The sequence below is a fragment of the Etheostoma spectabile genome, chromosome 9 (genome assembly GCF_008692095.1).
Source record: "Etheostoma spectabile isolate EspeVRDwgs_2016 chromosome 9, UIUC_Espe_1.0, whole genome shotgun sequence".
NCBI lineage: Eukaryota > Metazoa > Chordata > Actinopteri > Perciformes > Percidae > Etheostoma > Etheostoma spectabile.
Genome location: NC_045741.1, coordinates 25,235,051 through 25,256,286, shown reverse-complemented (window position 1 = coordinate 25,256,286; position 21,236 = coordinate 25,235,051). Strand labels below are relative to the sequence as shown.

The 21,236-nt window shown below is 43.4% G+C and overlaps 1 protein-coding gene across 1 annotated transcript in view; it reads left to right on the top strand.

Moving 5' to 3' along the window:
* The window catches only part of crocc2 (ciliary rootlet coiled-coil, rootletin family member 2), a 68,641-nt gene that overhangs the window by 12,881 nt on the left and 34,524 nt on the right, over positions 1-21,236 (top strand). Inside the window, exons 6-8 of the mRNA XM_032526959.1 lie at positions 46-149; positions 1,135-1,279; positions 1,721-1,827. Coding sequence (XP_032382850.1) covers positions 46-149; positions 1,135-1,279; positions 1,721-1,827 — 356 coding nt within the window. The remainder of the gene's footprint in view (positions 1-45; positions 150-1,134; positions 1,280-1,720; positions 1,828-21,236) is intronic.

The following is a 21,236-nucleotide window of genomic DNA, read 5'->3' as shown; positions in this document are numbered from 1 at the left end:
TGTGTGTGTGTGTGTGTGTGTGTGTGTGTGTTTGTGTGTGTTCAGCTGCAGGCCCACCTAGACTCAGCCCAGCGTCAGCAGCGGACAGAGCAGGATCTCAACATGGCTATCCAGAATAAGTCTGCTCAGCTGGAGGAGGAGCAGAAGAGGTGAGTGATAGATACCATGCAGTGCAGGTAGCCAGGCCATCCAGCCAATAGAGAAACGTGTCAGCTTCTGTAGTCATACAAGCAATACATATTTGTTTTGTTTTTTAAAGTACACAAAGTGCACCAAGTTTGAAATCCAGACATCCATCTACAGCAGCAGGGAGTTGTTTATTGGATACAAACTTTGAGCAATACATTCATGGATAAAGCTGTTTTGCTTTTTTGTTTCTTGTTGAGAAGCAGAAATCAATCCTTGAGCTCTCCTGCTGTTTGCCCCTGCCCCAGCTGCAGGGAGAAGACAGAAAATTAGTGGGACTATGTTGTCTCTCTTCTCCAAAGCATTTTAATGATGCTTCACATTAAGTGTGGGCCAACCTCTGCAGCTGAAGCCAGGTTTTAATGCCCCATGATTTATATAGTTATGGGACTTTATTTGAAATGCCCATGGCAGAGACCTGATCCTTTTTACTACCTAAAATATCATTAACTGCAGAGTTACCAGGTTTTATCCACTTAAGCACTTTGTAATGTAAGTGCAATGTAGAGATGCAATGTAAGTCTACAACCACCGCTATTTTTTTGCTTATTATTAGGATTACTGCGTATCAGTTTCCTTTAAACACAATATCATCCCATACTGTACATGCAAACATGGGCTTGGCTTTCTCTCAGACAGATAACCAAACATAACAATATGGCATGCTTTACTGTGATAGGGTGTGTTTTTAGTGTGAGAATGATGTAAACATTTTTGTAAAAAAAAATGTAACCTAAGTTAACACAGATTTTAAAAAAATGTCTCACATGTTCACCCTGTAAGTGTGGTTAGCAACGGTGGATCTAATGGCTCCAGATCTAAGAGTGATATGTTGGTTATATGAATGAGTTTGGGTACTGTGGAGAGGTTAAAGGAGTGTGTCATGACAGTCGTTTGGTGGAGAAATGCCAAATAGTCTCTCAGTGTCATAACGCTTCCTATTTACAGGTGTGCCAGCCTCAGCCAAGTCAACTCTATGCTGCGGGAACAACTGGACCAGGCAGGCACAGTCAACCAGGGGCTAACGGAGAGCTTGTGGAAGGCCCGCGAGGATGTTGACTTGTGTGATACCCGTCTGCGCAGAGAGCAAGAGGTGAGAGGAATCACAAGTGCTTGAGTCAGAAAAGCAACTGTGACAACTCAAGTTTATTCCTGTCTGCACAGAGATTGTGCAAATAAACTCCTTTTGAGTTCACATAGGGTAGGAATTCCATTCATAGCCAGTTTTCACAATTCATTCTCATTCCCTGTTCATTTCATTGCTATGATTTTTGAGTTGTTGTTTCCTGTGAAAACATTCCAACTGCTAAGGGGGAGGAACATTTTGTGCAAACAATCTGGCATTCGTGCTGTAAATGGGATACATCTGTTGATTCAGGGAAATCCAATTATTTGTATGCCAGTGTGAGTCCAGCAGTTCCAGTATTGCATCTGTTTGGGATCACAGTAAAAATGGGTGCCATAATTTGCTATAAGCAACTCTTACCACCCATTCTTCAGTCTCTAGCCCTATGTTGTCCGCTTCTCTCTGCAGACGTTTGCCTCCCGACTGTGTCGTGAACAGGCTCGTGTCAGAACACTGTGGCGCCAGGCTGCTTCCTTGCGGAACACTTTCACCCAGCTCAGGACTTTCACTGACAGGTGAGTGTGGCACACTGCCAGAATCCCTCCAGCAACTCATAATTCCACAAGAACCCCCATGTCTCACACTCAGGACTGCAACCACAATCCATCTCTCTCAGCCAAGGATAAAAGTGGAACAGGTCAACAGGGTCTCCAGGCCCCATGCTCATTGTTTCCTTACCGGGGGGACAGATGGCTTAAGGTGTCTAGCCTCACTGTTGAAATCATCCATCAGACAAAGCTTGAGCCCAGTAAGACATGGCTTCTATCATGTTGAACTGTGAGCACAACTGAAGAGTAATTTGCTTTTATAATGATTGCTCAGCTCAAAGACAGCTGTACACAGTACTGTCATTTAAAGCCCATGTTGCAGGTTTAATTTTGCAACGAATTTGTGCAATTTGCTTGTTGGTAGTTAATATTTGAACTGTTATCAATTGTATTTGATAGTGTAGGATATCGCAAAACTGAATATAATACGAAAAGTAGGCACCATTTTACAGTGTTACCTTCTTTCCCCCACAATGCATTGCATGACGTCACGTTGGGGAGCAAACAGAGCAGCCTTCGTTGTATTTACCACTGGTCTGGCCTGATGTGGCTTCTGGTCTTTTAATATTAACAGTCTATGGTCTCGACCGAGTCCATGTGACTTAATTATATCTATAATAATATTGGAGGGAAAGTGAAACACAGCTTAGACGGGGATTTTGTTCGGCTTTTCACAAGTTTAAACCGCTAGCTAACGCTACGCAGCCGGACGTTAGCACAACAGCGTTAGCCTAGCCTGCTAGGTAACTAAACACGACTGCCTTTGGTGTTAACTATGTATCCGTCCATGTTGTCAACTTCATACATGTGGCATTAGTGCATCTTTTGTACCATAACTGTATTTAATGAAATAGTAAGCTTCGCTCCTACGAGATGGGTGGGCTTTTCTTACGTTACACACAAAGCTAACTGGCAGTAGTTAGCCTATACGGATGCTAGCGGATATAGCTAACGTCGCGTAGCTAGCCACCAACTTTGGCAGTAGAGTTTCGGTAAGCTAACCACGACAGCGTTGTCGCCCACAATCAACCTGCAGTGATGTTTGAAATGGACACACTCATATCGGTTCTTTTCCCGGAGATCCTGGACATTATCCATTTCATTCATGACGTTACGTTAAATAAAGAGTAGCCCGAGTGTGCGCGGCCTGGAGGGACGTGTCCTACCACACAGCGGCCTGGAGGGACGCGTCCTACCACACAGCGGCCTGGAGGGACGCGTCCTACCACGAGTCGGTGTGGAAGCCGAGCTCCATCTGCGGCGAGCAGTCTGTAGACCGGGGGAATAAAGTTCAGATTCTCAGTTTAAGAGTCTGAGCTCCATGATTCATCCAAAGCCAGGACTGGTGTGGATGTTTCAACCTCACAGACAACGGACTCGGACAAGCTTTAAAAAAACTTTTTAAGGATGCAACGCTGTACAAATACGAGTACCGTTGAGTATAATGTGAACATGTTTTAGGGAGTTCTCAGCTAATCGTAATCCGTAAAATATTGATTTTGCTCCAACCTGCTCCTTCCTTAAAAACGTCCATATGGATTTATTTTAAAGTGATTTTTTTTCTCAAATAAAAAAAAACATATGTTAAATTTCACTCTGTTCATTGTTGTTTAACCAAACTTTAATGTTTTGGGGGGGACCATGATCAGGTCTGAAATGTCACAAACGGATTTAGGCATCGTCAGATCAGCTGATCGCGGGGCGAGCTTCCCGACCGGAGGTTCAGTCCCCTACACCACCCGCTCTCCACCGCAGCTTTGCCGCCACACACACGCACCGGCCAAACAGCGACATGTTTCACCGAGGAAGATGTAAACGCTTAGAAAAAACACTCTGGGATGCCTTCTATTCCTATATCTAGATAAGTGTACCAGTACTTATCTGAACTAACGACATGATCCTGTCACTAGATAGAAAGAAACGTTGACGTTCACTTGGTGCTATTCACTGACCGTAAAGTAAGTCATTGCATGCTCTGCTGCGTTGCTAAATAAAGGAGATAATGAAGGAGACTTCCCCCAATCTTGACAATTCCCATTTGCCCTCTCACGTCTGTCAGGTTCGTAATTCGGCTGCTGGCCTTCCTCTCTCCTCCTCTCCTCTCCTCTCCTCCTCCTCCTCCTCCTCTTCCTCATCCCAGTCAGTCACCGTAGTTCTAGTGCCAGGCTGAGACTTAACTCCCTCCTGTGACTCATCGCTGAATTGACTCCATAAACCCGCGAATACCAAAATGACCAAAAACTAACTTTTAAACTATTTGGAGACATTTTTAAAAATGATATACATATCTTGAGTGTTTTTTGTACCCATAATCAACAGTGGTGGTTAACTTGCAACATGGCTTTAAACTAAGACACTTCAAAGTGAGAGCTGATCCTAGAGCTTCAAGTGCCCTGCCACAATTATTCATTACTTTGTGGTAAGTCGAAGTTCCATGGACTCTGTAACATTTTGTATGGAAAAATGCCTTGGTTACGTTATTTCAAGCCATTCTAGCATTGTATAGAAAGCCTGCAGGAAGACTCATTTCCATTTGGGCCAGTTCTCATTAATATTTAACCAGCTAAGCTGCTTGACTCTAATTGGTTAACAGCTAGCCATGAGAGCCTGGCTATCAGTATCCTTTAACCAGCACGACTGGGCGAGCTCATGAATAGTAATGAGCTCAGGCAATATGACATGAGACTGACCAGCTGTTGTGATTGGCCTGATTTCTCTTTCTTATTTCTTTTTAGTGATTAGAGCTGACGGAGGAGGTAGCAGTTCAATCTTCACATTCACCACATAACACACACACATATGCCCCTCACACATTTTATAAATGCAAGTAAAAAAGGTTTTCTTGGCAGGGCACCTTTAACCATTACAGACATTCAACCATTTCAAATATAAACAGAGCATTTTTAGCTAGACTGATGGCTCACACTGTATGAACAAAAACAGCATGTCATGTTCCTTACCTTTTTGATCTTTCATATGTCATTGTTCTGTGAATCTTGATAGACATTATCTTTTAACAGGACATTGTCTGATATGCGTGGGAGTGTGTTGCTGCCAGCCGGCAGCTGAATGTTCTGCATGAATTAGAGGTCAGAGTTACACAGGAGAGTACCTCTAGTGGTGTGGAGATGTCAGCACTGGAGAGGCAGCTGAAGGACAAACTGAAGGAGGCCATGCAGCTTCAGGGTCGCTGGGATGCCGAGAAAGTTGACCTTAACTCCAGGTAAGGTCATTTTCAAAGTCTCTAGGTCTGTATATTATAAAGAATTCTCCTTCGTCTTTTAAAGTGACAGCCATGACATGAGATAAAGCTGCATTTGTTTAGGGCCGCAGGATCTGGTTTCAATGCTAATTTAAGCAACTCATCCTTTAACTTAACTGTCAAAAGTTAGTACATGTATCACCATGAATAGGGACATAATAGTTTAATGAAGCAATTGTTCAATTACAACATTAAAGTAAGCCCCTAAACCTAGGACTGACAAGCCTTACACCGTTTTGTCTACAGTCTCTGACGTGGTCTAGCTGACCAGGACTGTCGAGAACAAGAAAGCATCATAAACTGAAATAGAAGTTCTTGGAGTGAGGTCATCTACAGTGCACTCGTTTGATTGAAAGGAAAGCCAAATGTTATCCTTTATATGGAACCCGAATTTAACATGGGCTTTGATATTAAAGTCCTGCACAACAAGCTATTTCAGTGACTACTAGCTTTTGCACTCAGTCAGAGAACTGCAGGGATGTCAGTGCTCTGTATTCTGAATCTTGGCTGGCTTTTGATTTCATCAGAAGTCATTCTTAATCCCATTATTCTATGCAGAGAACATGATAGTGTTGATGGTCTAGAAGAGGAGGAGTGCATGTCATTCTTATATCTTCGATGTCTCAAGAACTGCCTGTGTGTGTGTGAGATTTTGTTCTGTCTTTTCCATGCATATGATGTATACAGAATCCTGGAGCTGACTGACACGTGAAGTACCTCCGCAGCCAGAACAGTGAGAAGGATTCCAGCCTCAAGGCCATGCAGATCAGTCTGGACAGGATGGTGGGACCTTTGTAATTATGCCTGGGAGGTGGTTAGGGGGTTAAAACGGCTGTGGTCTGGAACTCAAATTTGATAAACTCCACAACTTCCTTGTCTAGAGAGCTGCAGTCTGGGGAATGTTAGGCTTGTGTGTGTGTGTGTGCATCTTATCTTACCTTAATGGTTTCCTGCTCAGGAGACAAGGAAACAGAGGATAAAGGAGAGATGGAGGTCCTACACACTGAGATCCAGGCCCACCAAAAGATTTTGTATCAAGTCACCAGGTCAGAACAAAACAACTCACTGAGCTAAATCATGCATTAGGTTAGCATACAAGAAGATTTTTTTCTCCATTCACAGATTGTTGGTGGTGGGGTGATGGCAACAGTAGCTCTGAAAGTGCATCCTCTTCACCTCTTCATGGACTCTCCTCTGAGGAACACTCCCTGATGGCTGTGCAGAGTTTTGTGCCAAGCACCAGAAACAAACACAGTCCAAACAAAACTTTCTTCATTGTAGATGTTTTAGAAAGGTTGCTTCCAACCTGAGGGTTTTTAAGCTAAGTTTTACTTCTTCTCACTCCTTTTCGCACATGAATAGAGTTAAGAAGGATACTTTGTTTGTTATGTTTCTCTCCATTTTTTTGTTTTATTTCTTTTATTATTTTTTATTTGTATACACTTCTCTTGCATGTTCGAAATAAATATATCAATCAATCAATCAATCAATCCAACCTGAGGTGGAAACTCAAAAGAAATCTGAGAGGTCACAAAAATGTTATATATAGGGTTTTTTGTGTGTGTTTTTCCAGACCTTTCTTAAATTTGTAGTCCTTTTGGTGACAATATTCCTTCACCTTGAGGGCCCTATTTTAACGATCTAAGTGCACACGCGTGAAGAGTCTGCGTAGGTATGTTTAAAAATGCTAGTTGATGGTGGAAAAAAGGCTCCATACTCCGGGCGCATGGTTCAAAATGGTTGTACTTAGTGTCTTTATTAATTTTGGGTGTGTTAAGGGCGTAACTGCAATACATCAATCAGAGGTCATCACCCATTCCTTTTAAAAGCCAGGCGTATTTGTACCATTTGATGGCGGATTTGCACCATAATGTTTATATGTGTAATCTTGTACCTGCTTGTGAACTGCTCACTGCCCTGTGTGTGTGTAACAAGCATAATATGCGCACGCTATGCTGCTGTGTATAAGACTAGCACTTTTTACTAATGCTCTGTTAAAATGACAATGAAATACTATGCACTATTGACTTTAGACCAGGTTTTTGTTGTCATTGTTGGTCAATGTCGCGATCACTTCCCGCTGCCTCAAGATAGAAATACGCCAGAATCACCGCCTAACACACCTCCCTGAAAAAACCAGCCCGCCCATGGGCACAAAGATGGGCGCAGGACGGTCTTAATAGCAAAGACATTTGCGTCAGGCTTTGCGAAGGCTTTGTGCCGTGCTGCGCGGTGCAAGATAGGGTCCTCAGCCTAAATGAGACAATACAAGAAAGAAAAATAATTCTGTGGTTGAACGCCCATCTACACATAAAGGTAATAACCGTTAATGAGTAGATATAGCTTAATTTAAGAGATCACAAGTCAGAAATGTGGAGAACCACTGTTTATATGGATGAGATAATGTGAACTACTTTCTTACCTACACACCACAATCAATGCACCCATGCACAGGACCTGCGTGGGCGTCTGGATGCTGCCCTGGAGCAAGTGGAGACACTGCGTGAATCCCTGCAGGAGAGGGACACTGAGATGAGAGACTAGAGCAGAAGATCCAGGAAGTAAGGAGGGAAAGTCACGAGGCTAAAACAGCTCTGGAGGAAAGCTCAGAGACAGCAACAGATATCGCTGCTCACTGGAGCTTATCTCCAGGTACACACCTGATCACTATCTCCATGAAGACTGTAGATAAAAGTAGTTTGCTTAGTTGCACAGCTGTGTATTGTGGTTTCATATGTTTCTAGTTCATTGCTACTTGGAAAGTGCCATAGGCTCAAATGTGTTTTTGGAAAAATCATGTTCCAATGATGATGACAATTATTATAGTTTGTTTTAATGTGTAATTAAGTAAATCTATCTCACCACACATTACGAACATGTTAATGTTTTGAAACGTGACCAAAAACAATATTTGTTCACATTATACAAGAAGTGTTTTATTGCTGCCATGTGCTTTGTTGATATAGATTTTAGAAAAATCAATTATTATAAAAATTATGATCATTGTGCAAAAACTGACCTTTAACATATCTCTCTCTCTATTTCTTTCCCTCTGCCTTTCTCTACTGCTGTGTACCACAGTGAGAAGGGCACTGGAGAAGCTGCTGTCAGGTCTGCAGCAGAAGGCAGACTCCCATCATGCCGAGCTGGGAGGTACTGCGAGGTTCATCTGGAATCCAGAGACAGCGGGACCTCCTGAAACAGCAGAGAGAGGATCTGAGATACAGCTGACACGCCAGCGCACAGAGGCCCAAAGAGGGTACAGCACAAGCAAGGGAGAATGACCGTTCACAACACATCCGTCACCCGTGATTGTTTTCAACAGCTCTGCTTGTTACAGTTCGATCAGTAACACGTGTCGTTTTCCGATCGGCAATGCACCCAGATGATCAGATTTGATGAAAATGTAAATGATTTACATGCATTACTGCACTCATGCAAGAGGAAACCATTTTTCCCTTCTTTAGGGTTTCTTTGCTTAAAAAAATGTGATTAGCTGAGAATTGGAGTAGGACATGCGATACAACAAAAAAGTAACTCCCTCAGAGTTCTGGCGTTTGGCACCAACATTCTCCTTCTTACAGTGGAGATGGATTGCTGTTAAGGGATTTTGGTTATATAATTATCTGCGTGGTTGTGGTGAGACAAACAAACAATGTGATAGAGTCATATATGTGAAATAAATGATGTGTTTCAGTGAGAGGAGTCTGGAGGAACTTGAAGGAAAGCACTCAGATCTGCGTAGGGAGCTTGTAACAGTGGAGGAGGCTCTGAGTCAAATCACTCTGCAGAAGGAGGTGTTGGAGGAAGATAAGGCCAGCCTTGCTCTGGCTCTCAGCAAGGTAGACGGCTTGGTCTGTAACAGGTAGCATTATCTGTAATACTGGATTATCCTGAGGGTTATACATCTTTCTAATATGTATTCCTCCAGATGGAGTCGCAGATTGCTGCACATGAGTCAGTCCTCACCAAACTGCAGAATCAGGAGGGCAACCCTAAAAGATTCTCTTGCTAAAATGGCAGCGCTGAGCGAGTTGTAGCCAAAGACAAGGTGGAACTTAATCGTATTCTGTGCAGGTCAGTAGCTGTGTAGTTGCCGTAACTTCAATTGAAGGCAGATTTTAAAACAGAACAGAGTAAAATATTCTAGTTTCCCTTCCAGACAGAAGGTGAGAAGACAGAGCTTGGTAATGTAGACGGGAACTAAATGGAGCGGACCGCAGCCAGAGAGGAGACAGCATGGGTGCAACAAGAGATGATGATATGCTCGCTGAGAAACAAGCCCGGGAGAGTCCCACAGCCACTTGCAGGATCTCTGCCAGAAGGCTAGAAACAGAGCTGAGACTGCTGCAGACGGAGAATGCTCAGGCCCTAGAGCGGCACTCCAGGTCAGAGACCCCCGGCCATTCCACAACTTTAGCCTCTATCCTCCCTATGTTGATATTATTCAACAGGTCCATGGAGCTTGTTGTCACATTAAAATGTATTTGAGGTACTTGACACATCTGCTTTTTTTTTCTTTCCTGTCAAACGGGAGATGGACAGCAGTTTAGCCTCACTCTGTGTTTATGATCAATGTGAACTAGAAAAGAAGAAAGAAAGCCCAATAAATTAACACCTAAAGTATTCCCATTCTTCCCTAGCAGATTCAGATATCTGTATGTCTTCCCAAGAATGAAAAGAATCCTCTCCTGTTTTCTATCTGTTCTCAATGTGAAATTTATATATCCCGCTTTGATCTCGGCTAGAATATACCAAATCTAAACACATTTGACTAATCCATCCAACATTTGAGATAACTTATCTGTAAAAATAAATCACCTGTGTATAAAAAAGCCCTGGAGTGGCCTCCATTGCATTAGGCTCATGCTTCCTCCCCTTATTGGGTCGACTCACATCTATTACCTGGTGTCTTTGTATTTACATTTACATCATTGTTATATTATTTAATGTGGGTTCATTTTGTTACGTTCAAAACAATTGCAGTGATTGTTGCTTTTCAAACAATTGGTTGCAGTGTAATATTAAAGTTGCAGGGCCATTATAGACTCAGTCATTGTGTAATGGTGTGGTAGTAACTGGCCAGAGAAATACAGTTTACAGTAAGCTTTTCTGTTCAGAAGAGAACTTTGTCATTGTTTGATCAAACCTGAAGATTAACCAATTAATGAATAAGTAGTCATTGTAGTAAAAAAGCTAATTACTTGGTTACTGAGAGTTCCATGAAAAGGTAGCGACCACTGTCATGTCTGTATGCTAATATGAACAACCACAGCAGGTTGTGTAGCTTGGCATAAAAGATCAACAGCAGCTTAAAGCTCACTAATTCACAGTCATACTTTTTTTTGTTAACTGTTCACAAACAGTGATCTAAAGAGGACAGGTTGTGGTTTATGAGAGGTTACATGCTGGAACTATTCTGGCTAGGCCCGTGCAGTCTTGTTGTCACAGGGAGGTGCCAGGCAGCAGAGACACCGCCAGGCCAAAAATAGTTCCTTATATAACCCTTTAAAATCACAAATTATTGTTTCTACACTGTGGTACGAGTAAAGTAACAAAGAAACCACTGTTAATTGATGAGATTGAGATAGTCTGAACCAGGCTAGCTGCCTGCCCTGCTTCCATCTTAATGCTAACTAAGCTAATCCTCTGCTGGCTCCAGCTTCATATTTAGCGTACACATTAGAGTGCTAGATCTTCTAACACTCAGCAAGAAGCAAATGTGTATTCCCAAAATGTTGAAACATTCTTGTAAATGACACTGCCAATGCTTCAGGTTATGTTTTTACTCTGATGTTTGAAGCCATTTGCAACTTTATCATGTTTGTATTCAAGTACAATTTCCATTTTAATTACCTGCTGAATCAGTGAATTTCTAAAGATTAATCCCAAAGCTCTCTCACTACTTCCAGACAATATTTGTTTTGGAGTTTAGTAAGTGCTGAATGAATTTAGGAAGTTCCGCATCACACGCTGTTTCATTATTTTCCTGCTAGATATAGGTCCTGTGTGTGTCATTGTAATTAGTGGTAACTGGGAAAAAAATAAAAACCCACTAATAATTTTTGTTTGCTTCAGGTGGGGCATTTATTATGCCTGCAGTTCCTATACACTGGCATGCTTGCTAAAGTTGTGTAATTATGCTTCATAACAGCAACAACAAGAATATGTAGAGTTCAGTGTGAGTTTAGCAAATGTGTTGCATAAAATGTAGAGGTTTGGTGGTTCATTTTCACAATACCAACCATGTTCCTTTTGATGTACTCCTACTCGTGAAAAATGTGCTCCACTGCTATTAGCACTATAGATATGAAGTGCATGTAATAATTTACTGTAAAGTCTTAATTGTGTCAGCTTGAAGCAAAAGTATAAATAATTACTTGATGACATTTTTTTTTCCCATTGGTCTCCAGGTCAACAGGGAGATGCAGACTGTTTCAGAGGAGCTGTGTGCGTGCAGGAAGCAGCTTAAGACACAGACCACAGCCCTAAAGAGAGCTACCATGACGGAGGAGCTGGCCAAGCCAGGGCTGCTCTGGTGTCAAACTAAACTCTGTGACCGAAGCCTGTGGCTCACGCGGAGCTGGTTTCGCTTAGGTCTGTGTGTGTGTGTTTGTGTGTGTGTGTGGTGTGTATGTGGTGGTGTGTGTGTGTGTGTGTGTGTGTGTGTGTGTGTGTGTGTTGTGTGGTGTTGTGTGTGTGTGTGTGTGTGTGTTTGTTTTGTGGTCTGACCTCTGAAATGTTTGAGACCAACTCAGATTTATAACTAGTTTCCCCAGTTTGTTTTCTCCAGATCCATTCACACAAGCAAACGTAAATGTTTCTGTTTCATTGGTTAAGGTCAGGGTTGGGTAAGGCATTTAACATGTATAAGAGTGTTAGGAAAGAATATCAGTAACTCCCTTAAAGCATCATCTGCTGTGTGTGTGTGTGTGTGTGTGTGTGTTGTGTTTGTGTGGTGTGTGTGTGTGTTGTGTGTGTGTGTGTGTTACGTACAGTATTGTTTATTAAGTCACCAACTGCCAATGAAAGCACAGCAAGTCACATGTTACACAAGTCTTTAGTAACATGATTTTATTGGAAACTATGCTCATGATGGATCATTGAATTTTATGATCTACCCCAGTGGTTCAAAGGTGTTTTTTTTTCTAAATCCCGCTGTGTTCCAGAGCAGAGAAGAGTCCTGGGAAACCGCTCTGTTTGGACCGACTTGCCTCGTCTCTGGAGGCAGAGTGCACCAGGATGGGGAGGGAGAGGCATAGTTTTGCTCTGGCTAACGAGGCCTTGACGCGTGAGTAGCCATCTCCCTCAGAGGACCCCCACTGTCCTCCGTGCCAAGCCCCCTGGCCATGAAGCCTTTCCAACAGCCCCTTAGAGACCATTATTTCAGCTGTGAGCCTGCACAGCTGGCTGGGGATCACTGGGGCTGCTTCTCAGCTGACAGGGTCCCACCAGTCTGCACAGACACACATGGATCAGATGAGTCGTGTTAGCTAGCATGTTACGCATAAAGCATGGATGAGTATCCCCTATAAATAAAACTGTAAATAAATTTTGCTGATCCCGAGTCTCTCATTTAATAATGAGTAGATTTGATAGAGATTGGATACATCTGTCTAGGGAGCTGCTCGGATGCGTGTGGAGGCTGAATGTCAGTTTGTCCACGCTGCACAAGAGCGGAGTAATTGGAGGAGAAGTGGCTCAGGTGGAAAGGAATGCCTGCTGACCTGAATAACAAAGAGCAAATTCACAGAGAGCAGCATGAACTGAACGCCGGCAAAAGGTACAGTAAGTCTGCATAGTATGATGGTGACAAAATTGAAATCAGATGCTTTTGCTATCCACTAATCAGGGGTGTGTTGTATGTTTTTGGTGGTTAACAGGAACAACATACACAGAGCTGACAGTTCAGCGGGAGCAGGTGAGGAGCAGCTGCGTAGACAGTGTAGGAACAGCGTGTGCACAGCAGAAGGAGCTGCCAGGTGCAGGAGGAGCTGGTCAGGCTGCAGCAAGACTTCAACCAAAGCCTCCTGCAGCTGAGAGTGAAAAGCAGCAGGTATGTGACGTGGTCTTCACAGGTTTTTATGATGGTTCATAAACCATAAAACCTAAAGTGGAGTATTTAGGATAGGCGCAGGGTTAGAGATTTGACCACAACATCCCAAGTTGTGTCTTCACTGTATCAGTGGATCATCAAAAAGCCATATGTCCTGCCAGTATCCCACCGCAAAACGCTAGTTCCATTCCTTGTCTTCATTGGACGGTATGTGAGCACAATTTGTCCAAACTATATATACGAATGAGCCTGACCGCTGCAGCATGTTGTGACCAGCTTTATCCCAAAAGAGGCAGAAAAGGCTGCCCTCACGGAGAAGCTAGCAGCCTGCAGCAAGACTGGCCACAGCAGCATGGAGCTTGAGTGCGTGCAGAGAGAGGCACTTAGCAAACAGGAGCAGGATAAGGTAAATATGGCGGAGTCACATGGCTCTGGTCACTTTCTTGTTCTTTACATAACTCAGCTAACTGATTTGGTACCTCTATGTACAGAATGCAAAGGCTGTCCTTCAGTCTGAGCTGCAAGATTTGCAGACTCAATTTGCGGATCTTTGAACTCTCATGAGACAGCCAAGAAGAGTCTAATTGAGCAAGTCAGAGAGTTGAACCAACAGAGAGAACATGCACAACAGGAGGTGAGAATTCTTTAAACGAAATCACGTTGTCTCTTCAGTTGCACCAGTGTATACAATATCTGATCCGTAATGACTCATATAGAGCTTTAAGTCAATATTAATGAACATTAGGATGGTGAATGCACAGGCAAAACATATGAGAAACCTAGCGGGATGTCACTAGAGGGGGTTCGTACAGTAAGATCACAGAAATGGATAGAAATTACAAGTGTTGGGCTTGGCATAGATGGGAGCTCACGGATCTGCTTCTAGCAAGAGGGGGTGTTGCACCAATTAGAACCAGTGTGAGGGAGATTCATTTACCATAGGCACTGTTGACATTGCAATACCACGAGCTTACTAGCATCAGGGTGTCATCAGGTGCAGAGTGCACACGGGCAAATCCTACAAGCGGAGGTGGTGACCAATCTTTAGACTCCCTCTCTTAGCACTCGCTTTCTGTTCTTTTTCCATGTCAAGTGGGGAGAAATTTTGTTCCATGACCTCAACAAAACATAAAAGTGCAATTAGAGACTGTATTTTGGCCCAATGACACACCTCCTTGAGCCAAACGAGAGCTGTAAATCTCATCTCTTGGGTTGCGTAAGGTCAAGATTCTAGCCAGAGGGCGCTGGTGTTTTAATGAAATAACAAGCTCACAGTCACCTCATTAAGATGTAACTGCAGAGTGTAAGAGCTCACCATGCCTTGATTTAGAAGCCTGGTTTCCCGGGAAATGGGATGGTTTGTTTATCTTTGTGGGACTTTTGGTTTCAATGAAAAAGCAAAAATGAGAATCATCTAGTCTTCACTTTGTCTCCTTAGTCTTGTCAAAATATAGTGGATGAGGTTGTGTAAGCCAGAGGAGAAGAGTTTTGAGGTTGGACGCCCTCCCTACCATAGATTTAGTCATATTTGTCATATTTGGCTTCCACCCTGCTCGTTTCCTTGTTTGATATTTTCACTAATTCCATCTCAGGATTCTCATGTCAGACATTGACAAAGCAGGAGTGAGAGTGTATAAGCTAGTGAGCAGAAAGAGGAAGAAACAAGGGAGAGCGAGAGGGAGAACGAGAGGGTGGAGGATCGGTCCCTGGTACCATAATATGAAATCAAAGTTTGAGTTAACCCCTTGTGTAATAAGCCAGTGGGGAGTGTTATTTTCTCCCTTGCAGCAGCGAGGGCTGGCTCCACTGGGACTCCAGGTCCCCCTCTCCTCCACATAACAAAACACTGCAGCCCTCATATTAACTGCCCTTCTACTCCGCTACACCTCCAAAAACTCAGATCAAATAAAAGAATAATTGGCCAAATCAGCATTGGCCTGTTTATTCTCACATTAGAGTCAGTACAGAGAGAAAGAACCATCTTGTGTGGCCAGTGAACATAATACTCCTCCTCCTCATCCTGCTCCTCATCCTCCCTCTCCCTCCCGCCACCCACCTCCACCTCTGGGGGGAGGGCTGCTTTTTATCATGTTGCTCTGTGGATTCTTTACACTGCGAGAGACAGCCTCTGGCTACAGGCCAAAACTGGCTCTTAACCATGCCCAGATAGCTCCGTCCTCCTTATTTCTCCCTCTATACATAACTTATGCTGTAATACAGAATATAGGTCAGAGTGTCTTGAGATAGCACTTCAAATAGGAGATGCTGAAGTATCTGATAAAAAATCAGTCTTACAGCATTTTTCCTATTCGATTTTGATTATTTATATACATGTGCTTTTGTTGTACTGTAGATAACCGCCAAATACAGATTTAAGATGCATTTTGATGATAAATGTAAAGGTTGTCTGGTGTTGGGTTATTGAATTTTATATTGAAAACTAATTTTTCAATATAAATTGAAATTTATTTTTTAAGGACTCTTAGATTAACTAAGTTATATCTGCATTGAAATAACAATAGATTCTGGCAACCAATTATGAAACCGCAACATATAGAAACAAATTGTAGTATTTCTAGATAGTTTTATCCATTAACCTAATTAATAGAGGGTAATACTGTTATAGCATAAGACCTCTAAGTATCCTCATGACATATCATCCTTTATTCTCCATAACCTGGACATGAAGTGAGGGCCTCGTCGTCATCTGCAGGAGGCAGAGATGGCTAATTAAAGGACGAAGGGAGCTGATTGAAGCTCACAGAGAGCCCATGAGTGCACAAGAGCGGGACAAGCACGGAAGAAGTTCTGGACCTGAGAAGGCTTCGGGTGATGAGACCAGAGAGAAAGAGGCTATCCAAGCCTCTAACCATGAGCTAAGAGCTTTTTTAAGAGAACAGAGAGTGACAACAGCAGGTTGGCTTAGAGTTCTAGTTGTGTTTGCTGCAAGAATATTATGGATGGTAACTGTAGTAACCATTTTTTGACTAGTCTGAGACGAGCCTTGGAGGAGATGGAGCAGAAAGTTCTATTCGAGAATGTAGAAGCTCGATGCACCAAGAGGAACCACTATCACTGACAGTATGAGAGAGCTGGAGAAGTCTCGCCTGCAGGCACGCAGAGATTGCAGGCTGCGCGCAGACAGGTGAAGATTATTGCGGTAACTGCTTCTCATCTGTTTATTTTAAATAAAGGATATCCTTCAAGTATTATGTGCTATGTTAACATGAGCCAGATAAAGGTCCTTGAAGGTGAGAACAACCGCCAGAAACAGGAGCTGCGAGAGCTGCAGGCACCGGGTATGTCAGGAGGAGCAGAAGGAGAGGAGAGGCACGTCGAAGGCTTCACTCTCAAGCAGAGAGTGCTGGAGTGTGAGGCTGGCAGGGAAGCAGCGCTCATGAGGTAGAAGCCTCCCGGAATTAGTCTATTAACAACATGCTAGAGCAACATTCCACCTTTGCATAATACTAAGAATACCTGCCATACTCTGCATAGACTAAAAACATGAACCCGAAACACACGTATATTCTACTGTACAGGGATGGTTTTACTTTGAAAATTTTGTGAATATCCTCATATAAACAGCAATTTATAATACACTCAATGTCATTGCAAAACCAGTAAAAAATCAAATGTTATTATGTGTTTTGATTAATAGTCTTGCAAAATGTCAGGGAAAAATTACGCTTTATAGTCTAAAAATAGTTTTTTTAACCCATGTGCCTTATAACCACATTCGTTGGGTCCCTAATTCTCTTGAGCACAGCAGATGGTGTAGTCCGAGCGAATGTTGGCTACTTTTGTATCGTTTCCAAGGATGGTGGGCTTGACTCTTGTCCATCTTGTTAACCTCTCATGATACGGTTTAGAAACCCGTCTGAAATGTCATCAGGTGGCTAAATGTAAACAGCTGGCAGACATTTTTTTGTCTTCAAATTGATAAGTTTATAAATCATCCAAAAGTACCCTAGTTATGATCTTTATACTACTTATGACATAATCTACAGTAACGAATGACTGATTGACTAGTAGACAAAAATGAAGTTGTGTTTGTGACTCTGTGTGTTTGGCAGGTTTCAGGTCTGCAGCGCCGTGGGTTGGAGCTGGAGAAACGGAGCCATCAGAACCAAGAGCTGCTGAGGAGAGACGGGCTTCAGCAGCAGTGTGACCAGAGGCAAGAGAAACCACTGCCCAGCTAGAGGAAGCACTAGAAGATGCTGGGATCAAGGTCAAGGAACTCTCTGTGCAGGTGGCTTGCTGAAAGCAAGGTCCGGCCTGGAAGAACAGCGGGCCTTAGCCATGCCAAACACAGGACTGGAGCTCAAGTTGGAGGGGATGTACTCAGATGTGCGCCGCACTGTTGGCCAGCCATCCAAGGCTTTCGGCACACCTGGGTTCCGTAGACGGTTCCCTCTCCCTGGGAGAAACACCTGCAAGTAAAGGGTAGGTCATGCACTTACATAATAAGAGGTGCAATGTGTTTTGCTATAAACAGATGCAAATAAGAATTTCTCGTGGTTAGGGGTAGAAATGAACAGACAGAGCTGCTGTGCTGACCCCTGTCTCGTGGTGAAGATGAAGAGCTGGATGTGGCTCAGTGATACAGCCCTGAGGAATTCGCAGACTAGTTCAGGAGACACCCCAAGAGACAGGGTCCTCATTTGAACTTAGTCAATCAAACTTAATAACGCTGCAAAACGGGGGGAGACACAACCTCAAAATCGCGTGAGTGGGACTGGACTTGCTGAGTTGGTCCCATGTGCTGTCGTCAGACACATAAACAGTTCAACAATCTTTATCCTTTATTACTTTTTTGTGTTATATTTTAAACTAAAGTTAGGCCTTTTGATCTCATACTCTTGTGCTTATTCCCAGGATGAAGCCCGTCCAGATAGTTTTTCTACGTCAGTCAATGACAGAGCTTCAAGACGCCAGGATAAAACCGCCACCCATCTGTTACAACTACAGAACTTCCTGAAGCAATCCAGAGCAAGGGTAAGAAAACCAGTTGTCCTACAAGTACCGTACAATCAGTTATTATTAATGTTTGTACTTACCGCATGTTCTATCCTAATATGTTCGAAAAGAGAGATGGCAGAGCGATTTACACAGGTGCATACATCCCTTTCCCCCTGCAGGCAAAGTAGTACGTTGTACGAGAGGGAGAGAAACACAACCTTTAGGAGGAGTATGCTCCGTTTGAGGACTGCTCTACAGCTGCACGGAGGCTGAGTCCAGGCACTTCACGTACTGTCAAAGAACAAAGACCACTCATCATACAGCATCTTAAGTTGACAACTAATAAACTAGTGCCAATTCCTCGTACAGACAGTCCAGAGCTCTGCAGGGCTTAGAATCTGTGCACAAAGTAGAACAACAGAACTAAAGAGTCTCTGCAAGCAGCAGAGAGCAGGGTGAGCCATCTGGAGCTCTCCCAACGCACCCTTGAAGGTGCACTACAGAGGGCCCCAGCTCAGGGCAGCTGAGCGGATGCAGAAGCAGGGGCACTGCAGGCAGACTGACGGAGCTGAGGAGGAAGCTGGGTGAGAGCGGGACCGCGGTGCCGCACTGGAGGGTCAGCGAGGAGAGGTGGGCCATGTCACTGCCTCGAGCTGAGCAGCATGAGCGCCACTGAGAGACACAGATCCACAAATTGTCCCAACACCCCCAGTGACAACAGGCACAGTGGAGCTCTCATGAGCAGATCCCACAGCTGCAGAGGGCTCTGACTGCCAGTGAGCATTACCGAAAGCTGCTGCAGTACGTCAATTCTGTTAACCAGAAACGTCATGTTCTCTGTAGTATGTTTTTATTTCTAAGGTTTCCGCTCTTTACCATAGTGTTATGATTGAAACTTTCAAAATGAGATGAATAGCCATGCTTCTATTACGTGCTTTGATTTACAGTGGCAGCATGTAACCTTCTCAGCTGCAGACTAACCATTTTGTAATTCTTTGCCGGCTGTTGTTTTCTCATTTCGTTCTCATGTCTCAGCATACTGGTTGTAATGTTTGTAGTCTCTAAATAAAACATTTGGTCACAACAAAGACACATACTGAGAAAACAAAAACATGACTTCGTGTTATTATCCTTTGATTTTTCCAAGCTGTCAAGTCATTGCAGTAAAAAGAGTAAAATCCCAACACTTGCTGCAACGTTAACAATATGTCAAGATTGTAACGACACAAATAAAGAAGGAGAGGATGTAGCGGCGGTCCTAGAGGGCAAATCTTGTTTGGATTAAACTGAGTGTCTCAATGTAACAGTCCTATGTAAATGTGGTGCCCATAGTACGTCTGGCTAAACGCAGAATCCCCTTTTCAGAGAGAAGAGGCTGAACTACGCACATAACCGAGCAGATCCAGAACCTCACAGAGCCCAAGAGGACTTAGAGCTTACATATTTGAGCTGGAGAGCAGAGCAGGACACAGAAGGAGGTAAGATCCACTGGGTTCACGTGCAAATAAAGATGAAAAGTTGAGGCTCGCATTTTGCTGTAGTGTCATGACTGACTGTTTTCCCAAGCCTGAAACAACAGCAGGAAGCTGAACTGCAGGCCCAGGGAGCTCCAGCAGCTGGCAGCGAGAGAAGAGGAACTCCAGGACAAGGTCACAATCTTCAGAGCTCTTCAAAGCTACCGATTGAGAAAGCCAGAATGAGATAGTGCTGACACTCCTTGTAAAGACAAGTCAGCACTCAGAAAGACAACTGAGCGGGTGAGCTGACCTATCTGCTTCACTACACTGAAAATAGGTTGATTCCTTCTTCTGTATGGAAATAGAGGAACTTTGTTTTCTTGCAGGCAGCCAGGTAACTTAGCTTAGCATGAAAACTTGAAACGGTGGTGAATATCATCATAGTTCCCAACTATCTAACTATTCTATAACCCTCATACAGTGCCTTGCTAAAGTATTCGGCCCCCTTGAACTTTTCAACCTTTTGACACATTTCAGGCTTCAAACATAAGATATAAAAAAATTTACTTTTTGTGATTGAATCACCAACAAGTGGGACAATTTGAAAGTTGGACCGCAATCTAGTGGATATTTTAAACTTTTTTACCAATCAAAAACTGAAAGTGGTGCTTGCAAATGATTGGCCCCGATTTTTTTTTCCCCTTGCGTTAATACTTTGGGCGCACCTTTTGCTGCATTCCAGCTGGCAGTCGCTTGGGGATTTCTCTATCAGTTTTGCACATCGGAGACTGATTTCTTGCCCATTCTTCCTTGCAACACGCTCGAGCTCAGTGAGGTTGATGGAGAGCGTTTGGTGAACAGCCCGTTTTCAGTTCTTTTTCCACAGATTCTCAATTGAATTCAGGTCGGACTTTGACTTGGCCTTCTAACACCTGATCCGTTTATTTGTGAAACCATTCCTTTGTAGATGTTGCTGTATGTTTTGGCATCATTGTCTTGTTGGAAATAATCTCCGTCCCCAGTTTCAGGTCTTTTGCAGACTCCAAACCGTTGTTTCCATCCAGAATGTCCTGTATTTGGCTGCTCCAGCCTTCCCCTCCATTTGAAACCACCTCCCTGTCCCTGCTGAAGAAAAGCGGCCCAGAACCATGATGCTGCACCACCATTTTTGACAGTGGGGGATGGTGTTTGAGGTGATGAGCTGGTTTTCTTTTACGCTAAACATATTGTTTTGCATTGTGGCCAAAACGTTAGATTTTTTGGTCTTTCATCTGACAAGAGAACCTTCTTCCACTGTTTGGGGGGTCTCCCGGTGGCTGGTCAAACTTTAGACGAGACTTTTTATGGATATCTTTGAGAAATTGCTTTCTTCTTGCCACTCTGCCATGAAGGCCAGATTTGGTGCAGTGTCCGACTGATTGTTTCCTATGGACAGACTGCCCCACCTCAGCTGGAGTTCTCTGGCAGTTCATCCATAGTGATCATGGCCTCTTGGCTGCATTCTCTGCTCACTCTCCTTTGTCTGAGCTGAAGGTTTACGGGACCCCAGGTCTTGGTAGATTTTTTCAGCGTCTGACGGATACAGTGCTCCCTTGGTATGTTTAAGCTTGGGAACAATCTTTTTGTATCCCATCCGCTTTAA